Raw genomic sequence first — 24,819 nt, 5'->3', positions numbered from 1 at the left:
TGGAGGAGGATAGACCATGGATGATGGGACTTCCATATTGGAGGTGTAGTTCACTCACACCCACTAAACTCAGCTGACATTGGATCTAGACTAAACTTGGAGCACAGAAAAACAATGGCTTTCCCAAATAACCCAGGCACCTCTGGGTTCTCAAGCTAGTATAGAACTAAAACAGAGATACTTCTTTGTTAAAACTGAAGAAATGCAGAGACTTAAAAATCACATTGTCTTACTATGTAAGTAGATTTTAATTTGTATATTTTAATAATTGTTCCTTTTTACAGAAGCATTTGTCCTTCCATCAACTCAACTTTTTCTGTTTTTTCATGAGTGCTGATACATGTGCGTCTATGTGTTGTGTAACTTCAAGTTGTTTCACATTTAGGGAACCTTAAGGTGAATCTACCACAAAGTTTTTCTAAGGATTGGTGATTTAAGAGAGGGAATGCCATTCGTCTGAGGCCGAGAGAGTGTGACTTGTCCAAGGTCATTCAGTGGGTTTTTTAAGGCTGAGCAGGAATTCAACCCCTGGTATCCTGAATATGCTACTTCTCGGTTGCTGGTTTGTCAAAACTAAAGAGGCATTTCCTTTGCTTTTCAGCAGCTGATAGAAGCTCGGTTTCTCCAAACAGTGCTAAACTTCCTCCCAGCTCTGAGCAAATCTTGCTTTGTATTGCCAAAAGGTAAATGGAGTTGGCAAATCAGATGTAGATGCAATCTGGAAGTGCTATTGAGTCAGACTAATTTTAGTGAGCTGCCAGTATTTCTTCTGTATCAAGTGTCACATTCACAAGATCAAGCTCATGGCCCGACGTTTTGTGGGTGTGTGCTTCAAGTTGTTTACAACTCTAAGGCAAAAGAATTGCAGTGTTTTCTTGCCAATTTTTTTTCAGAGGTGGGTTGCCATTATCTTCTTCCGAAGATAACTTGCCTGAGGTCACTCAATGGATTTTCACGCCCAGTCAAGGATTTGGACTCGTCTCCAAGACATCTCCAAGAAGCTGCCAGTATGTGATGTCAGATTAAAATGTTTCTTAATGCATTCATACTACACAATTATAGCAGTTTCAAACCAAAGTGAACTACTCTGGCTCCATCCTCTGAGATTTTAGAATTTGTATTTTTGTGAGAAACATACAATTCTCCCCCAGATCGTTGCTATGCTGATGTTCAGGAGAGCAGACTGTGGGTGCATCTACACTGTATAATGAATGTAGTTTGTCACCACTTTAACTGCCATGGTTTGTTTTTTTTATCGTGTCAGGAGCGACTTGAGAAACTGCAAGTCGCTTCTGGTATGAGAGAATTGGCCGTCTGCAAGGACATTGCCCAGGGGATGCCTGGATAATTTTTTTGATGTTTTTATCATCCTTGTGGGAGGCTTCTCTCATGTCCCCGCATGAGGAGCTGGAGCTGATAGAGGGAGCTCATCCACCTCTCCCCGGATTTGAACCTGTGACCTGTTGGTCTTCAGTCCTGCCGGCACAGGAGTTTAACCCACTGTGCCACCGGGGGCTCCACTGCCATGGGTTAATACTATGGAATCACGAGAGTTGTAGTTTTACAAGGTGATTTAGCTTTCTCTGTCAAAGAAATGTTGCCACATAAACACCATGATAAGATTGCTTTGGGGTCATCGTATGTCAGAAATGACTTGGAGGCACATAACAAGAGTGTGAATATTGCTTATTAGGCATGCACAATCCATGGTTCTAAATAGTTCTAAAATACTTACAAAACTAAAGTTCTGGTGGTGAAAACTAGGGGGCGTTGGTGCTTTGCTTCTACAGTGTTGCTAAAGTTCTGGAGATGAAACTAACACAACTTTCAAAATTACATTATAAATGGCAGTTCCTAATAGGTCATGTCATACGAGGGGTATTTTTTAAGTAAGGTCCGTTTTGTTGTAGACACTAATAGTTCGCACGCATACTGCAACGAGCGCATGCGTCGTGTACCGGCATGCCTAGGGAACAACTGTGCTCAGAAATTCACCGACAGATTTGTGAAGTGTACGGTGATACTGTTATGAGTGAAAGCAAAGTGCGTAAGTGGGTCCGACAATTCAAAGATTTTTATTATTGTTATTGTGAAGCGCCTGTTCTCACGAATCCTCGCTTCAACTGAAGCCACCAAATAGTCAATCAAAGAAGGGCGACCGGAGCGGTCCTCAGCATGGACGTTGTCACGGCCATCTTTGAATTGTCGTACCCACTTACGCACTTTGCTTTCACTCATAACTGTATCACCGTACACTTCACAAATCTGTCGATGAATTTCTGCAGCAGGCAGGTTTCTTGCTGACAAAAACCGTATCACTGAGCGAACCTCACATGCGGCGGGTGAGTTGATAGTCTTAAACATTTTTAAAGCACAGAACAGAACCGTACAGGTTAGCTACAGAGCGGAAACTGAGCACAGTTGTTCCCGAGGCATGCCAGTACACGACGCACATGCTCGTTGCAGTATGCGCGCGAACTACTAGTGTCTACAACGGACCTTACTTAAAAAATACCCCTCGTAAAAATCACTAATAATGAAATAATAATGACATTTTGAAAGTTTTGTTAAGAGTTCTGAAATTTTCACCATCAGAACTTTAGCAACACTGTAGAAGCAAAGCACCAGCGCCCCCTAGTTTTCACAACCAGAACTTTAGTTTTGTAGGTACTTTAGACCCATTTAGAACCATGGATTGCACATGCCTACTGCTTATAAACGAAGTCAAAAGATACTTCAGAAGGAGCATGACATAGCTACCTGAGTGTTGGACTAAGCTTCAGATCCCTTCTCACTCATGGCAGCCCACAGGGTATATGTGGGTAAGTCATACTATGTCAAGCTTAGAGTAAGGCAATGGCAAACCCATTCTGAATAAAATTTGCTAAAAAGCCCTAAATAGGGTCACAAGTTGGAGAGTGCTTAACAACAATACTAGAAACAGAAAACAAAACTTCTTCAACTGAGGATCCGACACATCAAAAATACACTTATATCGCTAAGCATGGTATGTTTATTAAACCAGTATGTTTCTTTTTCTCCGAGATGCTCGAGGCTGTTTTATTGAGGGATTTCCCCATTTTATTTAATTCTCACAATTATCCCGTGAAGCCGGAAAACACAGTGGTTGCTCCAAGAGCATTAGTGCCACATCTTGGTCAAAAAGGGAATTTGAACACAGCTCTCCCATGGCCCCCTATGTTGCATCAACAGTATTGTCACACATTTTAAAAGAAACCTAGTAAAGCAACATGTTCCCCCCCCCCCCCCCCCGTCACAGCAAAATGAGGGGGCTTCGTAGAACTCAAAGTGGACATTGCTTCAGGACTGCAGAAATCAATTCCATAAAAATGGGGTGCTATTTCTAACATCCTGCAGAATTGATACTATGGTAACATCTCGGTTAGCTGTTTTTGGCAGGCTAAAGGCATGAGTTAGTTGTTAGATACCAGGCTAAAGAAATAACCCTAATTACTAATCTGGGATTGATTTTTAAAAAGAAATAAAAATTAGTTAACAAAATGTGGGTACAAATTGCCTCCTTGGAAGTGATTTTTTTCCCTTTCTCTCTTCTTGCACTGTGGGGAATATTTTCTTCTAAGGCCATTCCCAGTACATGCAAACCAATGTGCTGAAATTTTGCCTTTTGCTTCAAAATCGTGCAAATGTGAACATTTAACCAATCAGTCTGGTATGCTGTATGACCAAGGTGTAATTTATTGGATCCATCTATGGGCCCCTAGTGAGTGCAGAGAAATCTGATGGTGCCCTTGAATTTTCTTCACCTTGAGAAATACAACTGGGCACAGCAACAAAAAATTAAATCTAGGTTGTTGTAGGTTTTTTCGGGCTGTATGGTCATGGTCTAGAGGCATTCTCTCCTGACATTTCGCCTGCATCTATGGTAAACATCCTCAGAGGTAGTGAGGTCTGTTGGAACTAGGAAAAGGGGTTTATATATCTGTGGAAAGACCAGGGTGGGACAAAGAACTCTTGTCTGCTGGAGCTAGGAGTGAATGTTTCAACTGCATTTGGATTGTTATTGGTGGCCCAATAATTTGTACTGTATATGTGTTTTTTATGCTTTTAAACTGAATATTGTTGATTTTTGTAGTGTTGTAAACCGCGTTGAGTCGCCGATTTAGGCTGAGAAATAGCGGTATACAAGCGCAGCAATAAATAAATAAATAAATAAACTGACCACCTTGATTAGCATTTGATGGCCTGGCAGTGCCTGGGGGGATCTTTTGTTGAGAGGTGATTAGATGTCCTTGTTTCTTTGTTCCAGCCTGGTCATTCCACAGATATATAAACCCTTTTTCCTAGTTCCAACAGACCTCACTACCTCTGAGGATGCTTGCCATAGATGCAGGCGAAACATCAGGAGAGAATGCCTCTAGACCATGGCCATACAGCCCAAAAAAACCTACAACAACCCAGTGATTCAGGCCATGAAAGCCTTCGACAAAGAAAATCTACCTCATAAGCATCACCAGCAAACCCCATCACTACAATTTTTGCACACCTCTGATGGGACTTCAGGGGGCATTATGACAAATATACTTTGATGTTAGGTGACTGCTAACTTTTCTAGTTAGCAGTTTTCAAGCCCTAGTTGCTGTGGGTTCACAATAAGCTTCCTTGATGGTTTAATTTATCCGTTACTGCTTGATAGTGCCAACTTTAGATGTATGACAACTAGGTCTGGAATGCCTAGTTGTCATACATCTTTGTTTAAGGGCACTTGGAACTTGGAAATGTTATTTATTTGGGCAACTATTCCCAGAATCCCCAACATTGCTTTGGCTAGCAAAATCTGTTAGCTGGCAGATTCCAGGAGTTGTAGCCACCAATTTTCCAAGCTCTGTGATATTACACTTTCACCTGGGATATTTTTGTTGCATATTTAGAATTGCTTGGATATAGACATTTATTGAAATTAGGGATGCCAGACTGCTGCAAAAATGGGGAAATTGTAATTAAAAATACTGCTACTTTGCCTGGGAGAACATCACTCTAGGTCAGGGGTCCTCAAACTTTTTAAACAGAGGGCCAGGTCACAGTCCCTCAAAGTGTTGAAGGGCCAGATTATAATTTGAAAGAAACATGAATGAATTCCTATGCGCACTGCACATATCTTATTTGTAGTGCAAAAAACACTTAAAAATACAATAATTAAAAAATAAGAAATATAAGATACTAACTTAAATAAAAGGAATTAACCTCAAATGAATGAGAGAGAGAAGAAATGACCTAAGAAGAAATAGAGAGAAATCTAAGGAAGAGGGAAAAGGATGACACCTCATAGAAGTTACTCGGGAAGTCATGAAAAGATCTCATCTTTTTTTTCCTCTTTCTCTTTTTTTGTATATTTTTTTACTGCACTTTTTTTCTTTTTCTCTTCCCTTTTAAAAATATTTTTATTGATTTTAAATTTATGTTGTGGAAAACTTAATAAAGATATATTAAAATTACAGTAATTAAAATGAAGAACAATTTTAACAAATGTAAACTTATTAGTATTTCAGTGGGAAGTGTGGGCCTGCTTTTGGCTGATGAGATAGAATTGTTGTTGTTGTGTGCTTTCAAGTCATTTCAGACTTAGGTTGATCCTGAGCGAGGGCCCGGTAAATGACTTTGGAGGGCCGTATCCGGCCCTCGGGCCGTAGTTTGAAGACCCCTGCTCTAGGTTCTCCAGCATGACTTCTGACAAAAGTTGACACTGCCAGTATTTAAATGTAATGCATTTTTAAAATTATGTAATATAGATATTGTTGTTAGCATTTGAATACCATTTTTCCAACAAAGGTGGAAAATTCTAAATTATACCTTCTCACAAGGTATTTGTGGAAAATATTTGATAAATAGAAAATGACTTGATTTTTTATTAAAATATCAATTAGATTCAAAGCAAGGAGTTGCTGTAAATAACTATTTATTTAACAGACTACTGCGTATTTAAATGTGCAAAACTAAGTGTAATTCATAGACCATCAAATGGGAAAATGTCCCACTGAACTGCACGGGATTTAGTTCCAAGTATTCATGCAACAGGATTGCAATACTGGGCCATGTCTTGTCAAAGCTTAAAATTCTTTTAGATTTGGTAAGAAACACCTCTTCCAACCCTCTGCATCATATGAATACTTGCTCTGCGGAATAATTCAGATTGCCTAATTGGTTTGCTTTTCCGTAGGTTTCTACCTCCTTATTCCATCCATAATGAAAGAAGGTTTGAAGACACCGGGGGGGGGGGGGGGGGGGCAAAAGAAACCATCGCAGAAATGAAAGAGTCCTATTCAGGGTCATTTCATTTCACAGAATCATAGAATCATCGAGCTGGAAGTGATCTCATGGGTCATCCAGTCCGACCCTATGCCAAAAAGCAAGAAAACTGAAGTACAGTTTTAGTACAGTTTCATGCTACTCTTGGTCTAAGGAGCTCAGGTAAGAATATATAATTCTTCCTTACTCTTCTTTGCACATAGACCTGTGAGATCCATGTCAGACTAACAGCTCAAGGGGATGACACTGCCGTCAGAGCAGAGAATTGAATGTGGGCCTGTTTGGTATACACCAAACACCATTCCACATGCTATACTAGCTGTGAAGCCATGCCCTAGGTCTGTAGACTATCCAATCCAAATTATAGGCTTTTGAGTCCCTTGCAATACAGCCAAAAAACAAAACAAAACAAAAACCCGTCAGCATAAACTGGATTTTTTGAAGATATTGCTGCACTAGTGACTTTCTGGTTTACACAACTGTGTGCAAGTGCGCAGGCTCTGTCAATGTGTTCCTTCAACGTCCTCCATCATGTTGGACTCATTCCCCTCCTCCTTCTGGCTTTATTTAGTTGTGTTTACATTGCTTTTCCAAAGTTGTTTCAAAAACCAAAAAATTGTATCTTACTCCTCTGCCCATGTTTTCTTGCTCCAATCTCCCAGTCTTCATTTTCTACCTGCGTTTTTTGCTCCCTGCTCCCTTTTCATTCTTGCATTATTGGTCCCTTAATTTCATTTTCAGAAGGAAAAAAAATGTGCTTAACTATTTCATCCGTTTTTACTTTTTCAACATATATTTTTTTTTGTTGTGTCAGGAGTGACTCCTGGTGTGAGAGAATTGGCCGTCTGCAAGGACGTTGCCCAGGGGACGCCTGGATGATTTGATGTTTTTATCATCCTTGTGGGAGGCTTCTCTCATGTCCCCGCATGGGAAGCTGGAGCTGATAGAGGGAGCTCATCCGCCTCTCCCCAGATTCGAACCTGCAACCTATTGGTCTTCAGTCCTGCTGGCACAGGGTTGGGACTCTACTTGGCAGTAGAGCTGAAAAAAGTTAATTTAGTGGACCAGGCTATCTAGAATCTCCAATGTCATAGTCCTAAAGGATTCTGGAAAAGTCCCTAAAATTAACTTATCTAAATTCTGATTCTCAGAGTCACTTGAAGAGTGAACTGGAATGGTCAAGAATTGAGAAATCGCTTACAGCAAGAATTCTGCACATCTCTCATTGGGAGCATGTCTCCCTGTTATATTTCTTTTTAGAGACGCATAAAACTATTGTGAGAGTCACTTAGCACATGATGTAAATCAAGGGAGCAGATGGAGATTGTCGAATTCAAGACCATAACACATGAGTTCGCACACTGTGGTGTCTCCTTTAGATTTGGAGGAGATGCCACAGCTGAGTTACAAAGCTGACAGAGCATGGATATATAATTTTCTTTTGCTTATACAGTGTGCAGCAGCATAACTTCCTTTTTTCAAAACTTAATAAAACCAATGGTATGAATCAGAATTTTTTTATATAATGTAGGCGCACACCTAAAGTTTTGTTTTATGTAGTTTTGAAGATCAAATTGGGTAGGTGACATCCCCCATTCTCCATACACCGAGTAAACCGATTTCTGGCGTTTGTCATAACTCTTTCCAGCATAGCAGGCGTTATGTTGGCAATTTCTTCCTGGACGTTGGTCTTCAAATCTTGTAGGGTCCTTGGACAGTTCACATAAACACAGGATTTAAAAAAAACCCCATAGAAAAAAATCACAAGGAGCCAACAGTCCGGCCACTCCAAATCCCCCCTAATTGAGAAGAGGCGCTCTGGGAAGTGTTCCCTCAAAACAGCCATCGATGCTCTTGAAGTGTGTGCAGTTGCACCGTCTTGTTGGAACCAAATGTCCCCAAAATCCAACCCATCTAGTCGTGGGGGAAAAAAAATCCTGTAACATGTTTACATACCGGTCCGAATTCACTGTCACTACGACTTCATTTTCCTCAAAGAACCAGGGACCAATAATTCTAGCTGAGGAAACTGCACACCATACTGTGATTTTAGGTGAATGCAAAAGCCTTTGATGCAATTCTCGAGGATTGTTGTCAACCCAGTAGCGCGTTTTGTTTGTTGACGGATCCACACAAATGAAAATGGGCTTCATCACTAAAAAAAACAATAGTGTCCTCAGGAACGACTTTGAGAAGAACCTCACACATGTTCCTCCGAGAATTGAAGTCACGCTCAGAAAGTTCTTGCACAATCGCCATCTTGTAAGGATGGAAATGAAGATCATCATGAAGAATTCTCCTCACAGAACGATCGGAAAGTCCAAGGGCAGGCGCATGTTTGCACGCAGAACGCCATGGTGATCACAACATTGAACCTCTCAATGTTCTCAGGGGATCTAATGGGCCGAGGGACTCCAGTTCTTCGTCTTGTCGCACTTGCATTTTGTCTGATAGTAGTGACCCACATCACAATTGATTTCCAGTCCAGGACAGGGGCCCATGGGGTTAAATTAAAGCGAATCCGAAAGGTGCGCTGGGTTGCGATCACATAACATCCACTCGAAAAGTAGGCCTCAACGGCAAAAGCATGCTCCTCACTGTTCCAACGCATGATGGCAACTGAACTGTGTCAGGACAAAACTTCATACTCCCACCTCTCGAACGAGACCACTTGCGCTCTGCTACGTCTTCAACCGACTGAATGGCACGCATTTTAAAAAAGGAAGTTATGCTGCCGCACTCTGTATAAAGAAATATTCAGAAATATGATACACCTAGGTTATGCTGCAGTCAAAAGTGGTACAGCCCAGTATGCCAGCATCTCATTCTAACTCAGCATACAGCACAATATGTGGAACTGCTCAAGTAGGCAGCTAGAACGCGGAAGGCTGGGAATTGACCTTTTTCAAGATGTTTGTGGTTTTGATTCTCATCTCTCCCTAAAAAAAAAAAAACCACACACACACACACATATAATTATGTAAGGGGGGTTTCAGGAATTATCATCCAGTCAACTCTTACTGCTTGCCCAGGTTACACAAAATAATCCTTCAGGTCACTTCTGGTAATGAAGTATCAGAGGTGACCCGATGCTGAGGCAAGTCACACGCAGAGCATTTGGATATTTCATTCCAACATGATGATTTTGTTTGAGCTCATTTACTGGTGGGAATTTGGAATCTCTCCATAGGAGCCAACAATGTATCTGCTCTGTTGCCTGAGGTGGTGGTAGTATGATACTGATGTTGAAATGGCATCCCATTCTCCCTCCTTGACATAGGTGGAACAAAATACCCTGGAAAGAGGTCTTGGGCAAGAAGGAAATGAAAAAGCATGGCCTTACTATCAGGCTGTGCCCCAGGGATCAGTTCTGCCTGCCTGCAGTCTGCCGCTGTAAGACATCTTCTAGAATATAGTGTCTGAGGTAGGAGACAGCTCCTTGCCTCATAAGAGTGCTACCTCTGCATCCAGTGTGTGAATGCAGTCCCTGTAGCCATGGATAGTCTTGACGCTAAACTCTTTAGGAAGCTGGACGTGGGTCATGTCCTCTATCCTGGGAATGACAGGTCTCAGAGGTGGAGGTGTCCATCTCTTTTCAAGGGGACTTGTTATAATCCATGTCCCGCCTCTTCCTCCACTGGAGCATTTTGAGGAGGCTGAGGCTGGCTTTGAAGAGCCGATCGTGCTGGAAGATCATCTGATGAAAGGCATTCAGAGGCAGGTTCCCACTGGGGTCAGCATGTTTGAGGGTGGTAATGGGAGTATAGAGGCTGTTGGTCTGATACCGAAAAGGAGGCTGGTCAGAGGTGATCACTTTCATCGTATGCTGCAGAGAAGGAAAATAATGGACAAGGTTAGAAATGCAGCAAACAACCATCTTACTTTATTTATTTATTTATTTCTGGCATTTTTACCCTGCCCTTCTCACCCCCTAGGGGGGACTAAGGGCGGCTTACGTCCGGCACAATTCGATGCCAACAATTACAATAAAAATGCAAAATAACAATAAACACAATAGTTAAAAACATACTATTAGTACAATATCGCTAAAAAGCCAATCTACAGCCCGCGTTTATTGAGTTCTAAAATCCGTCAATCCATTTAGCATTACCATAATCCTTTCCAACTCTAGTCATCATTACTTTGTTAATCTGCCAAATTACCCAAATGCCTGGTCCCATATCCATGTCTCCAGCTTCCTTCTGAAGGAGAGGAGAGATGTTGACGACCTGATTTCCCCGGGGAGTGAATTCCACAGGTGAGGGGCCACCACTGAGAAGGCCCTGTCCCTCATCCCCACCAGCCTCACTTGTGATAAAGGTGGGGCCAAGAGCAGGGCCTCCCCAGAAGATCTTAAACTCCGTGGTGGGACATAGAATAAGATACGTTTGGACAGGTACACTGGGCCAGAGCCATATAGGGTTTTACAGGTCAAAACCAGCACTTTGAATTGTGCTCGGAACTGGATCGGCAGCCAGTGGAGCTGACATAGCAAAGGAGTGGTATGCTCCCTGTATGACACTCCAGTGATTAATCTGGCTGCTGCCCGTTGGACTAGTTGAAGTTTCCGAACAGTCTTCAAAGGCAACCCCACGTAGAGCGCGTTGCATAATCTATTCGGGATGTAATAAGAGCGTGGACCACTGTATCCAGATCAGACTTCCAAAGGTACGGGCGCAATTGGCACACAAGTTTTAATTCTGCAAAAGCTCTTCCAGCCACCGCCAAGACCTGGGGTTCCAGGCTCAACGATGGCGAAGCATGGCCACCATGTTATTATTTAGTAGGCAGTACAAGAAGACTATTGTATAGGATAATAACATTCCTGAGTAAAGTTTAAAGTCAAGTCTTCAATATGAGCAAGGCAATAGAACCTGCCTTCCAGTATCTCTGGAATTAAAATGTTTTGGGGGACATGTAACTTTTGTTGTTAATGCTGCTGTTGGATATTAAAAACATTAATAACACGGGTTAGTTTTTTAAAGAGTTTGTACCTGTCCTTTACGCAAAGGTGCACTTCATTGGTTATGTACAACATTAGTCAAGGAAAAACTAAATGAATAGTGGGCTGCTGTCTCATTATGCCAAATTGTAGGGTGAACCCGGATCAAGGACACTTCTGGTGGAAACATGGATTAGCAAGCTGCATTCTAGCAAGATGGTTAGAACATAGGACATGTTCCAGCAAGCTTCAAATGGTCCAGATTGGCAGCCAGGTTACTAACTGGAGCGCAGTTCAGGGAGAGAACCACTCCTATGCTGCGGCAGCTCCACTGGCTGCCAGTCTGCTTCCGAGCTAAATAAAAAAGTGCTGGTTCTTACCTTTAAAGCCCTAAATGGCTTAGGTCCAGACTATTTGACAAACCGCATCTCCCTCTATAGACCAACTCGGACACTGCGGTCATCGGAGGAGGTCCTCCTCTCAGTTCCACCCCGTCCCAAACATGGCTCGTGGGAACAAGAGAAAGGGCCTTCTCTGTGGTTGCCCCACACGTCTGGAACTCCCTTCCTAAGGAGTTAAAGATGGCTCCCTCCCTCCCTGCTTTCAAAAAACAGCTAAAGACATACCTTTGCTCTCTGGCTTATAAGGAGGAGGAATAGTAGTTGCTAAACGGTTCTGGCCCAGCCTACCTATCCAAACGCATCTCTTCCTATGAACCCTCCAGGAAGTTAAGATCATCTGAGGAGGCCCTGCTCTCGATCCCGTCTGCTTCCCAAGCACGCTTGGCAGGGACGAGAGACAGGGCCTTCTCTGTGGTGGCCCCTCGGCTGTGGAACTCCCTGCCTAGGGATATTAGATCAGCCCCCTCCCTCCTGACCTTTCGTAAGAGAGTGAAAACCTGGCTCTTCAAGCAGGCATTCGGAACCCCGGAATAATCAAGCTTGAGATGGAGAATGACCCAGGAACGGTCAAGACAATGAAACGGATGAGGATTGGAATGAGAGGATATAGCTCTTTTTAAATTGTTATTTTTTGTCTAAATGCACTTAATTGTTTTTGCTTTTGTATTGTATTGATGGCATCGAATTGTGCCGATATGTAGACCGCCCTGAGTCGCCTGCGGGCTGATATGGGCGGGATATAAGTGATGTAAATAAATAATAAATAAATAATACTACTACTATTATACCTCTGATTAATAGCTGCCAACTGTATCTGTGCCCTGCTTACTCCAAAGAAATGGGAAATCAATGTTTCCATTTGATATTGGATGTTTTGTCTTATGTCTGTTATAACAGGCTGTGCTTTTTACTTAATTTTAGTTTGTTATCATTCATATTTTTATGTTGGGTTGTATAAATTTTGTTAGCATGGATGTATTGTTGTTGTATTTGGGCATTGAATGCTTGCCTTTTATGTTTGGAATCCGCCCTGAGTCCCTCTGGGGAGATAGAGCGGAATATAAATAAAGTTGTTGTTGTTATTATTATTATTATTTGAAACACAACAAGATGAGTCCACAGCAAACAAGATGAGTCCACAGCTGGCTGTTGTATTGGATCACACTTCCCAAATGTCTAGGACTGTTTGATGTATCAGTAAATAATGTGCAGATTCCAATAAGGTGGCCTTCTGCAGCTGGCAGATGGTAATTTTGTTGGCGCCAATTGTGTTTAAGTGCAGGCCAAGGTATTGAGGCACTGCACCCGGTGTGCCGATCACCACTGGGACCACCTTGACTGGTTTGTGCCAGAGCCGCCGCTGCCTCTTCCTCTGCTGCCTCTTCCTCTGCCTCCTCCTCCTCCTTCTGGCCTGGTGCAACCCCACTCCAGAGGGAGAGACAGAGAAACGCCACTGATGCAAGCGGCGAGGGGCTTTGCACAAGGCCAGGCCAGGCTGCACAGGCCGGAGAAATGCCCTCGGCAGGCCGCATGTGACCCACGGGCCTTAGTTTGAGGACCCCTGATCTAATCTATCTACCTTGAGGATTACTGGGAGCTCCAGTCCAGGAATAGAAAATTGGAAATGTGCAGGGAATGGGATGCTCTCAAAGGAATCCAAGGAGAATAAAGCTTGTAGCTTGGAAGCAGTACATTTGGATCGTCCTCCTCTCCTAAAGCGCCTGGTCTAGGGGATGCTGGGAGCTGTAGTCCAGAAGAAAGTGTGGCTATGCTATTGTGTGCTTTGTTCGCTAGGGGGAGTAGTTTTTGTGCATGTGCTGTAGCGTCTTTTTGCTTTTTTGGCCTTTTAAGTCCCTTCCGCTGTGTTTTTCAGTGTTTTTATGAGTGATGGTCACTTGTTGGCCTGATAGGTGTATCATGTCCAAATTTGGCGTCAATTCATTCAGTGGTTTTTAAGTTATGTTAATCCCACAAACAAACATTACATTTTTATTTATATAGATTTGGGTTGATTGTCTTCAACCAAAGGACAGGAAGTAAATACAACAGGGTGGAGGAAATAGCATAATTAGGAACAAATATTTTATACATATTAGGAAACATTAAGAAATGAGGCGAGGATAAGCATTGCCCGTGTATGGAAAAATAAGGATACAGCAATCTTTAATTCGTGGATTAATAAGGCCATGGATATTATGAATATGGACTTGTTAACACAGAAAATAAGGAAGAATAGAATAACAGTTGATGGCACTGATTGAAACAAGTTCATAAACTTTTTAAAGAATAATAATTATAAATATTGTTAGAATGGAAAGGAAAGAAGAATCCCGAAGTGACGACAATGTAGGCTACAGGCCAACTAGTAATTTAAGATATGTTAGGAACGAAATTAAATATATGTTTGCTTGAAGATCCTGGAAGTTAAGGGGGACTCTATATGTATGTGGATGTATTGTGTCATAGGGTGGTAGAGGGTGGTGGGATAGGGGTAAAATTTGTCTTTGTGTCTGGGTCAGGTAGGTAGGTAGGTAGGCAGGCAGGCAGTGGCAAATACATATTACGAAATTAGGCTTTGATAAGTACGTAAGATTTTAGTATACACAAATGGAGGTGTTTAGCCACCAATTATAGTTATAGTAGTAGTAGACATTTTAATATAAGTGTGTGTTTGGATGTTTGTCTTGTATGTTGATATGTCTGTGTTGTTCAATTTTTTTACTTCAATAAAAATGATTTACTTAAGAAATTATATGTTTATATATGTTATTATTATTATTCTTATTATTATTATTATTAAACTTTATTTGTACCCTGCTAGCATCTCCCGCAGGACTCGATGCGGCTTGCAAAGGCCAAGGCCTCAACACAACAACAGCAAAACAATAACAATACAATTTATAGATGTTTTATTATTTTTCTTTTTGTTAAATGTGTATATTAGAAATTAAAAATATTTAATGTTAAAAAAAACAAATAAAAACAAACATAATCCCACTGGAACACCCATCAAATTAGGAAGTGTCTGTAATAGTACAAGGACATTCTTCAATTCTGTTCCACAAAATTGCTCTTGGACTACATCTTGTTTGTATGATAATTTCAAAAACTATACTATGGGTGTAACTATCAGGCAAACTCCAAAAGCCACATGATTCCTTGTGCAAGCTTTTGAAACACACAAGGATACTCTTGCACAAACGTTAACAATGAATACGCTGCTCTATTATCTGTTTGAAAAATTTACAGTGTACATAGCTTGCAGTCAAGAACTTCAAGCTGAAATTTACGTGGCCTGTCATGTTGTGGCCAGTCCTGGATGGAGTTCTCTAATGTTCCCAAAGTTGCTACCAGATGGTATGGCTCTTGTTTTATTGTGAGTTTTTATCCTTTTCTCCCAAGACTGGGGAAGGAGGCAGTTTGCAGTAAAACAGATTTAAAACAAACAAAGAACAATTCAAATATGTAAGCATGATCACATTTAAATGCGCAACCTAAACATGCAGATCCCAGTAAGGTGGCCTTCTGCAGCTGGCAGATGGTAATTTTGTCGGTGCCGATTGTGTTTAAGTGCAGGCCAAGGTATTGAGGCACTGCACCCGGTGTGCCGATCACCACTGGGACCAACTTGACTGGCTTGTGCCAGTAATAAAAAACCTTACTCATTGATCAGTCAGTGACCAAATATGAAAAGCTTGACAAAGTAAAATCAGCTTTTTCTGATGATAAAAAATAAAGGAGGGGGTTGTCTTAACCTCCCTTGGGTTCTGAAGTATCTCTTTCTTTCTTATCTCTCTTGTTTCATTCTGGTTTCCAGTATAATTAAACTGGACTCTGCACACACTCACTTCCCTGTTTCTCTGGTATGTTTCTAAGTCTCAGACGGGCTTACAAAGCATATGTATGCTCTCTCACTTTTGTTGTTGTTGTTCATTCGTTCAGTCGTCTCCGACTCTTCGTGACCTCATGGACCAGTCCACGCCAGAGCTCCCTGTCGGCCATCACCACCCCCAGCTCCTTCAAGGTCAGTCCGGTCACTTCAAGGATGCCATCCATCCATCTTGCCCTTGCTCGGCCCCTCTTCCTTTTACCTTCCACCTTCCCCAGCATCATTGTCTTCTCTAGGCTTTGCTGTCTCCTCATGATGTGGCCAAAGTACTTCAACTTTGTCTCTAGTATCCTTCCCTCCAATGAGCAGCCGGGCTTTATTTCCTGGAGGATGGACTGGTTGGATCTTCTCGCAGTCCAAGGCACTCTCAGCACTTTCCTCCAGCACCACAGCTCAAAAGCATCGATCTTCCTTCGCTCAGCCTTCCCTAAGGTCCAGCTCTCACATCCGTAGGTTACTACAGGGAATACCATGGCTTTGACTAGGCGGATCTTTGTCGCCAGTCTGATGTCTCTACTCTTTACTATTTTATCGAGATTGGACATTGCTCTCCTCCCAAGAAGTAAGCGTCTTCTGATTTCCTGGCCACAGTCTGCATCTGCAGTAATCTTTGCACCTAGAAATACAAAGTCTGTCACGGCCTCCACATTTTCTCCCTCTATTTTCCAGTTGTCAATAATTCTTGTTGCCATAATCTTGGTTTTTTTTATGTTTAGCTGCAACCCAGCTTTTGCGCTTTCTTCTTTCACCTTGATTAGAAGGCTCCTCAGCTCCTCCTCGCTTTCGGCCATCAGAGTGGTGTCATCTGCATATCTGAGGTTGTTAATATTTCTTCCAGCAATTTTCACCCCAGCTTTGAACTTTTCACTTTTTGCACTCTCACTTTTACTTTCTGCAATTCAGTCCACCCAACAGATGGTAACAGCTCAGTGATCACCCACTGACTTCATGCATCTTCCACCTCAGCTGCTACTCAGTTTCGCAAGAAGTAGCGCCCTTTCCTGAAATGGTTTCTATCTTCAGTTTCTGTTTACTAAAAAATATTCATCAGCCTTTCATATATATTAAGATTCCCCATCAGCAACTACATCGAAGTACCTGAGAAATTCACATCTCTCCTGCCATAATACCATGGCATTTTTTCTGGAATACTGTTCAGCCATCCCTCCCTCCACTTTTTTTTTTTTTGCTGGTGTTCTTTACTGTGACTATATCCCAGGGGTCCTCAAACTTTTTAAAAAGAGGGCCAGGTCACAGTCCCTCAAAGTGTTGGAGGGCCAGATTATGATTTGGAAAAAAAAACATGAATGAATTCCTATGCACACTGCACATATCTTATTTGTAGTACAGAAAACACTTTAAAACAATACAATAATTAAAATGAAGAACAATTTTAACAAATATAAACTTATTAGTATTTCAGTGGGAAGTGTGGGCCTGCTTTTGGCTGATGAGATAGGATTGTTGTTGTATTGTCGAAGACTATCTTTGAGGATGCTTGCCATAGATACAGGCGAAACGTCAGGAGAGAATGCCTCTAGACTATGGCCATATAGCCTGAAAAAACCTACAACAACCCAGTTGTTGTTGTTGTTGTCTGCTTTCAAGTCATTTCAGACTTAGGTTGACCCTGAGTGAGGGCCAGGTAAATGACCTTGGAGGGCCGTATCTGGCCCTCGGGCCGTATTTTGAGGATCCCTGATATAGACCAACAATTTCTAGTATACACTTTTGCTATTATAAAACCAAACTAATGGGGACAGTGAAGTGTTGCATAATTACACCTGCCTTAAGAGTAATGTCCTTATTTAGATCTCCAGTCAGCCACTTCCTCCAAACAGTGCATCCCACTCCCCTGCCCCAAGGTATTGGAAGAGTAAACAACCTATTGTCGAAGGCTTTCATGGCCGGAATCACTGGGTTGTTGTAGGTATTTTCGGGCTATATGGCCATGTTCTAGAGGCATTCTCTTCTGACATTTCACCTGCATCTATGGCAAGCATCCTCAGAGGTAGTGAGGTCTGTTGGAATTAGGAAAATGGGTTTCTATATCTATGGAATGACCAGGGTGGGACAAAGAACTCTTGTCTGTTGGAGCTAGGTGTGAATGTTTCAATTGTCCACCTTGATCCTCTGAGGATGCTTGCCATAGATGCAGGCGAAACATCAGGAGAGAATGCCTCTAGAACATGGTCATATAGCCCGAAAAAACCTACAACAACACAGTAAACAACCTATTGACCGTGGTTAACATTACAGCACTTGTCTGTCTGCTGCTTTCTGTGGGCTAAAAGGCATCCTACCTCTGCCACTTCCTCTGGAGATTGTCCCAATGCGGTGAAGACCTCCTTGGAGTAGGACATGTAGAAGCCTTGAAATATATCCAGTGTGTCTTTATCTAATCCAGAGAGATCCATGTTGGCTGCTTCTTCATAAAGCTTCCTCTCAAACTCTGTTATAACTGGCCCAGGTTCAATCAGACTGATGCTGTGGAATGAAAGAAGAAGGTGATTTTGGAAGTTGTTCCTTCTCTATGTCCCCTCCCCACACCACAGCCAACCCACGATTAAGCCTAGCCACCCAGGAATCTGACAGCAAATAGGCCTCTGGCATCCAGGGATGATATTTCTGCTTTGCGACTATTCTGTCTAGAATTAATGAACACAACAAGTTGTTGAATGCGCAGATTAGAGTTCTCATAAGCTACAGTGGCCATTTGATCTTGGGTTGACAACTTCAGCTGTGAAACACACAGAGCAACACATTCACCCACCCAATAAGTTAAACTATATCGTAATTCAGAATCTGTCTTTTCATGACTTTTCTGGACTATAACTCCTTAAAGTTATAACTCAACTTTCTTGGAAATGCATTCTACAACAGTAACCAGTTTCGATCTCTGCTCTCAATTAAATCCCCTCCTTTTTCAACCATTTATCTACCAGTAACCGACACCGAACCATGTAAGTAGAATAAGCCTAGATTTAACCTAGATTTAACACATACACATACTTTTCGATATATCGAAAGATTCCTCTACTTCAGTGGTTCTCAACCTGTGGATCCCTGGATGGGATGGGATGGGAGGTAACTGGTGTGGCTTGAGTTTTTAATAGTAAATATTTTTATTTATTTATTTATTTATTTATTTATTTATTTGACTTGTATACTGCTACTTCCAATTTGGCTTGGAGTAGATTACAGCAGTAGATTAAAACAATACAATTAACTTTAAAATACAATAAAACAAGAACAGATATAGTCCCGAGTTATTCTCCCATCGAAAGCTTGTCAGAAGAGAAAGGTTTTATAGGCTCTCCGAAAAGCAAGTAGGTCTCGGATGGTTCGGGTTTCAACTGACAAGGCATTCCATAAATAAGGGGCTATGATCAAGACGGCTCTTTGCCTAGTAGAGGACAGATGATAAGTCCGGATGTTGGGGACTTCAAGCAAATTTTGGACCAAAGTAATCTCTGGGGTTGGTAGGGGGATAAGCGGGCCCTCAGGTACGCCGGCCCCAGACCATATAAGGCCTTAAAGGTTAGTACCAGCACCTTCAAAGTAATCAGGTACTCAATCGGTAGCCAGTGCAGCTGCTGTAGAATTGGGGTGATATGACACCTCGCCGGCACCCCGGCGAGAAGACGAGCCACCGCATTTTGCACCAGCTTCAGTTTCCGGATCACTGACAAAGGAAGGCCAATGTAGAGGGCGTTACAGTAGTCAAGCCTCGAGATGACCATTGCCTGGATCACCGTAGCCAGGTCGTTCCTAGATAGGAAGGGAGCCAGTCGCCTAGCCTGGCGTAGATGGAAAAACGCAGATCTGCTCACAGCAGAGACCTGGGCCTCCATTGTGAGCAGAGGGTCCAATAAGACACCAAGACTTTTTACAGAAGGTGACGGACGTAGTGTCTCGCCATCCAGAGTAGGCAGCTGGATCTCCCTCCCACCCGGATGGCCCAGCCAAAGGGGGTTCGCTGGGTTCACCCTCAACCTGCTGGCACGCAACCATCCAGTAACGGCATCAAGGCACTGATGGAAATTTTCGGGTACAGAGTCCGACCGGCCCTCCATCCTCAGAATGAGCTGAGTGTCATCAGCGTACTGGTGGCACTCAAGCCCAAAGCTCCGCACCAGTCGGGCAAGCGGTCGCATATAAGTTAAATAATAGTTAAATAATAGAGGAGAGATAATAGCTCCCTGCGGGACCGCACAAGTTAGCGGAGATCTCTCGGAAACCATCTTTCCCCTCACCACATGCTGTCCCCGATTCTGGAGGACAGCATGTATTAAATATAGTATCCTAGAAGAGAGTAAAGAAGCCTAAATGCTCTTAAGGCACCAGATTCCACTGATATTGAAAGCAAAATATGTTAGGCTTTATCATTACATGAGTTGGGGATACAAGGAATACCAGGGTATGTGAGTACAAGCTATACATCAGAGCAAAGAAGCGGCATGCAAGACTGGAGGGCTATTGTTGTCATAAATTCCCAGACGGTTTGAAAGCGCAAGCGTGCACACATGCACATAGTAAGGAGAGGACCTTTGGACTATCCAATGAAGAGATCAATCTACATGCACATTATTATTATTATTGTTGTTGTTGTTGTTGTTATGTTTATTTATACCCCGCTTTTTCTCTCCACAAGGAGACTCAGAAATTTCGCTAGCACATAGAAACCTTTTTAGTTAAAGAACCATTTGTTCAATCAGTCTCATTTGTTTAATTGGTCTGCACTGTAATCTGAATATGCTTTGAATGATTGTTATCTATTTTTATCTACTTTTATTGGATTGCTGCACTCTTTTTAGTGTGCAAAGGAATCTTGTAACCTTAGAGACTAACCGATAGAAGATGAAGTTGGTACTTCAAGTCTACTTCCTAAAATGTATGGAGGGAAGTGCCTAGGAACTGACCTTTATGGCCTCTGTGTGTGAAAGGCAACACTTTTGAGCAGAGGCGGCCCTGGGTAATTTTCAACGGTAAGCAAACAGTATTTTGCCCCCCCCCCCCAAGCAATCACTGATATATATTTTCTGTTCGTCGTGGGAGTTCTGTGTGCCATATTTGGTTCAATTCCATCATTGGTGGAGTTCAGAATGCTCTTTGATTGTAGGTGAACTATACATCCCAGTAACTACAACTCGCATATGTCAAGGTCTCTTTTCCCCCAAGAGCGCCTCAAGAGTGCCCCTGGGCAAAATCAACTATACTGCGAATGCTTACTTTGCGTAATGGGTTGAGCCGCCCCTGCAAATACCTGGAGGACTAAATTTGGGAACCACTGCTCTAATTACGCCATTCCCTTGGCTCTCAGTAGCCTGATAACAAACTCTATTGCAGTGGTTCTCAACCTTACTAATGCTGTGACCCCTTAATGCAGTTCCATATGTTGTGGTGACCCCCAACCATAATATTGTTTTCGTTGCTACTTGATACCTGTTATAAATCGTAATGTAAATATCCGATATGCAGGATGGATTTTCATTCACTGGACTAAATTGAGCACAAATACCCAATATGCCCAAATGTGAATGCTAGTGGGGTTGGGGGAGGATTGATTTTGTAATTTGGGAGTTGTAGTTGCTGGGATTTATAGTTCACTTATAATCAAAGAGAATTCTGAACTCCACCAGCGATGGATTTAGACTGAACTTGGCACACATGACCAACAGAAAACACTGGAAGGGTTTGGTGGGCATTGACCTTTGGGAGTTATAGTTCACCTATATCCAGAGTGCACTGTGGACTCATGCAATGATGGATCTGGACCAAACTTGGCACAAAAACTCAATATGCCCAAATGTGAACACTGGTGAAAATAGACCTTGACATTTTGGAGTTGTAGTTGTTGGGATTTATAGTTCACCTACAATCAAAGAGCATTCTGAACTCGACCAACAATAGAATTGGGTCAAACTTCTCACACAGAATCCTAATGACCAACAGAAAATACTATGTTTTCCGATGGTCTTTGGCGACCCCTTTGACACCCCCTCGCGACCCCCTCAGGGGTCCCGACCCCCAGGTTGAGAAACACTGCTCTATTGCAACCCCTTCTCACTGGTAAGGCAATCCCAGCCACTGTATTTGTCAAGCCCAATCCTAATACTCACTTGATCCCAAATTTCAGAGCCTGCAGAGCCAGACTCTCACAGAAACCTTCCACAGCGAATTTGGAGGCTGAGTAGATGTCGTTGAAAAGGAGACCTGTTGGAAATAAAGCACATTTGGGGAGGGGAGGGGAAGAGAGAAGAATTACCCATAGAGGAGAGTTTACTCTTCTGTGTCTCTAGAGCTAGGCACACAAAAAGAATGCTTTACACCAAAAAAGAGAAGGAATTTGCCCGTCAGAAGTAGAGCCCTCTGCTTTCTTACTATCCCTGCTGCTGTGCTTTTGATAACAGCCCCACATACAGGAATTAAGCAGGTACAGTTTTTTCTTACTGGAATATAAAAAGAGTATATCACCTGTTAATTTTTTGCATGCTGGACTAGGCCATTAAGAAGTGGCAGACCTACTCAGACAGCGGGGAATTAACTCATCATGCACATTCTGAGGCAGGAAGTTGATCTTTTGAACACTTCAGGCTTCAAAGAATTTCATTCATGAATGAGCCATTTATTTTATGGGCAGCAATTTAATAGCCCAGACAGTTTAACAGAGGGCAAAAAACAACAAAAAGATTAATCAATTTGCAAAGCAAGTTTAACATGATAAAGACAGGATAGACAGAATAGAAATGAAGATTTGGGGTTCAAAGAAAATTATTTTTTTATTTATTTGCTTTTGTTTATTTTATTTATTTATTATTTAATTTATTATTTAATTTATAATTTCATAGAATCATATATCATAGAATCAAAGAGTTGGAAGAGACCTCATGGGCCATCCAGTCCAACCCCCTGCCAAGAAGCAGGAATATTGCTTTCAAAGCATCCCCAACAGATGGCCATCCAGCCTCTGTTTAAAAGCTTCCAAAGAAGGAGCCTCCACCACACTCCGGGGCAGAGAGTTCCACTGCTGAACGATTCTCACAGTCAGGAAGTTCTCCCTCATGTTCAGATGGAATCTCCTTTCTTGTAGTTTGAAGCCATTGTTTCGCATCCTAGTCTCCAGGGAAGCAGAAAACAATCTTGCTCCCTCCTCCCTGTGGCTTCCTTTCACATATTTATACATGGCTATCATATCTCCTCTCAGCCTTCTCTTCTTCAGGCTAAACATGCCCAGCTCCTTAAGCCGCTCCTCATAGGGCTTGTTCTCCAGACCCTTGATCATTTTAGTCACCCTCCTCTGGACACATTCCAGCTTGTCAATATCTCTCTTCAATTGTGGTGCCCAGAGTTGGACACAATATTCCAGGTGTGATCTAACCAAATGAGAATAGAGGAGTAGCATTACTTCCCTAGATCTAGACACTATGCTCCTATTGATGTAGGCCAAAATCTCATGGGCTTTTTTTGCCGCCACATCACATTTATTATTTGATTTATTATTTATTTAACTTATTATTATAATTTATTTTTTATTTATTTGTTTTATTTATTTGGAGAAATTACACTGTTTAGCTTATATTGCACCACCTGACATCTGCTAGGGAGTAGCAGCCAATAGTGAAAGGACCAAGGCAGTGACATCTTCGGCCCACCCCGTTTGGGTATCAGACAGCACACCAACGACTTAAATCAAGAAATAGTTTTCTAAGATCTACAGAGACACTCGCTGGAACACCTCAGCAAGCGAGAGTCCAAAAGTGGCAGGCTCAAACCCAGGACCTTAATCAATGGCTGGTACCAACTGAGAGACTCCCCCCTGGGCACACAGAAAACTGGGTGACTTGGAAGGCGCTGAACAGACTACGCTCTGGCACCACGAGATGCAGAGCCAACCTCAAGAAATGGGGCCACAAAGTGGAATCCACGACATGCAAGTGTGGAGAAGAGCAAACCACAGATCACCTGCTGCAATGCAACCTGAGCCCTGCCACATGCACAATGGAGGACCTTCTTGCGGTAACACCAGAGGCACTCCAAGTGGCCAGATACTGGTCAAAGATAATTTAATCAACTACCAAGTTTGCAAAATTTGTGGGTTTTTTTAATCTGTTTGTTTTGTTTTGTTCTGTTAGAAATGTAATACAATGGTCTGGTTGCTGATGACACGATAAATAAAAAAATAGAATACCAAGCCTGCAAACTTTGTGTTTTGTTTGTTTGTATGTTTGTTTGTTTTTAATGCAATACAACTGTTTTGATTCGCTCCTGACACGATAAATAAATATTTGTTTGTTGTATATGTATGCTGCCCATCTCCCAGATAAAACTGAAGATTAGAAAGAAAGCTTTCCACATTCTGTGCATTTCAACATCTTTAGATCAGAAATATGAAGATTTCTGTGCTTTAATATGAAATACAGAATTCAGGAATAGTAAATAGTTCAGGAGTGGGCAACTGTATAGAGATCAAATGTTCCCCCCTGACCCATTCCTTACAAGTCACCAAAACAAAAGTATTTCGGCTAATACGGTATTCTCAAATGCTTGAAGTTTTTTTTTCATTTTTTGTGTGCGTGAGGGGATTCTGTATGGTTTAGGACACACATTTCTCAATACTGTCCTGCATTTTTAATGGGAAGAGGTGGGAGTGTTAGGGGACTTCTGAGGGGCTTCAGCATCTAGAAGAGTATTGTTGAAGGCTTTCATGGCCGGAATGACTGGGTTGTTGTAGGTTTTTTTCGGGCTGTATGGCCATGTTCTAGAGGCATTCTCTCCTGATTTTTCGCCTGCATCTACGGCAAGCATCCTCAGAGGTAGTGAGGTCTGTTGGAACTAGGAAAAAGGGTTTATATATCTGTGGAATGATCAGGGTGAGACAAAGGACTCTTGTCTGCTGGACCTAGGTGTGAATGTTTCAACTGACCACCTTGATTAGCCTATAATGGCCTGACAGTGCCTAGAGCAAACTTTTGTTGAGAGGTAATTAGATGTCTTTGTTTGTTTCCTCTCTGTTGTTGTGCTGTTGTAATTTTAAGAGTTTTTTTAATACTGGTAGCTAGATTTTGTTCATTTTCATGGTTTCCTTCTTTCTGTTGAAATTGTCCACATGCTTGTGGATTTCAATGGCTTCTCTGTGTAGTCTGACATGGTGGTTGTGAGAGTGGTCCAGCATGTGGATACTCCACCTCAAACATCAGAAGAGCTGCAAGACCGAGAACAAGCCACGAGAATAAAGACGAAGATCCACCTAGAGGAAAAGTGTTCTTGCCATACATCAAGGGAACCACTGACCGCATAGG

At 42.2% G+C, this 24,819-nt stretch overlaps 1 protein-coding gene across 2 annotated transcripts in view; it reads right to left on the bottom strand.

Moving 5' to 3' along the window:
* Positions 1 to 241: 241 nt before the first annotated feature.
* LOC132767920 (retinol dehydrogenase 8-like) overlaps positions 242 to 24,819 on the bottom strand; it is a 64,281-nt gene continuing 39,703 nt past the window's right edge. For both annotated transcript variants that reach the window (XM_067464111.1, XM_067464112.1), the window contains 3 exons: positions 21,640 to 21,733; positions 17,821 to 18,004; positions 242 to 10,111 (listed from right to left, as the gene is read on the bottom strand). In XM_067464111.1, coding sequence (XP_067320212.1) covers positions 9,881 to 10,111; positions 17,821 to 18,004; positions 21,640 to 21,733 — 509 coding nt within the window. In that variant the 3' untranslated portion in view covers positions 242 to 9,880. The remainder of the gene's footprint in view (positions 10,112 to 17,820; positions 18,005 to 21,639; positions 21,734 to 24,819) is intronic.

The sequence above is a fragment of the Anolis sagrei genome, chromosome 2 (genome assembly GCF_037176765.1).
Source record: "Anolis sagrei isolate rAnoSag1 chromosome 2, rAnoSag1.mat, whole genome shotgun sequence".
NCBI lineage: Eukaryota > Metazoa > Chordata > Lepidosauria > Squamata > Dactyloidae > Anolis > Anolis sagrei.
The sequence above is the reverse complement of the archived record's forward strand: the minus strand, read 5'-3'. Positions and strand labels throughout refer to the sequence as shown.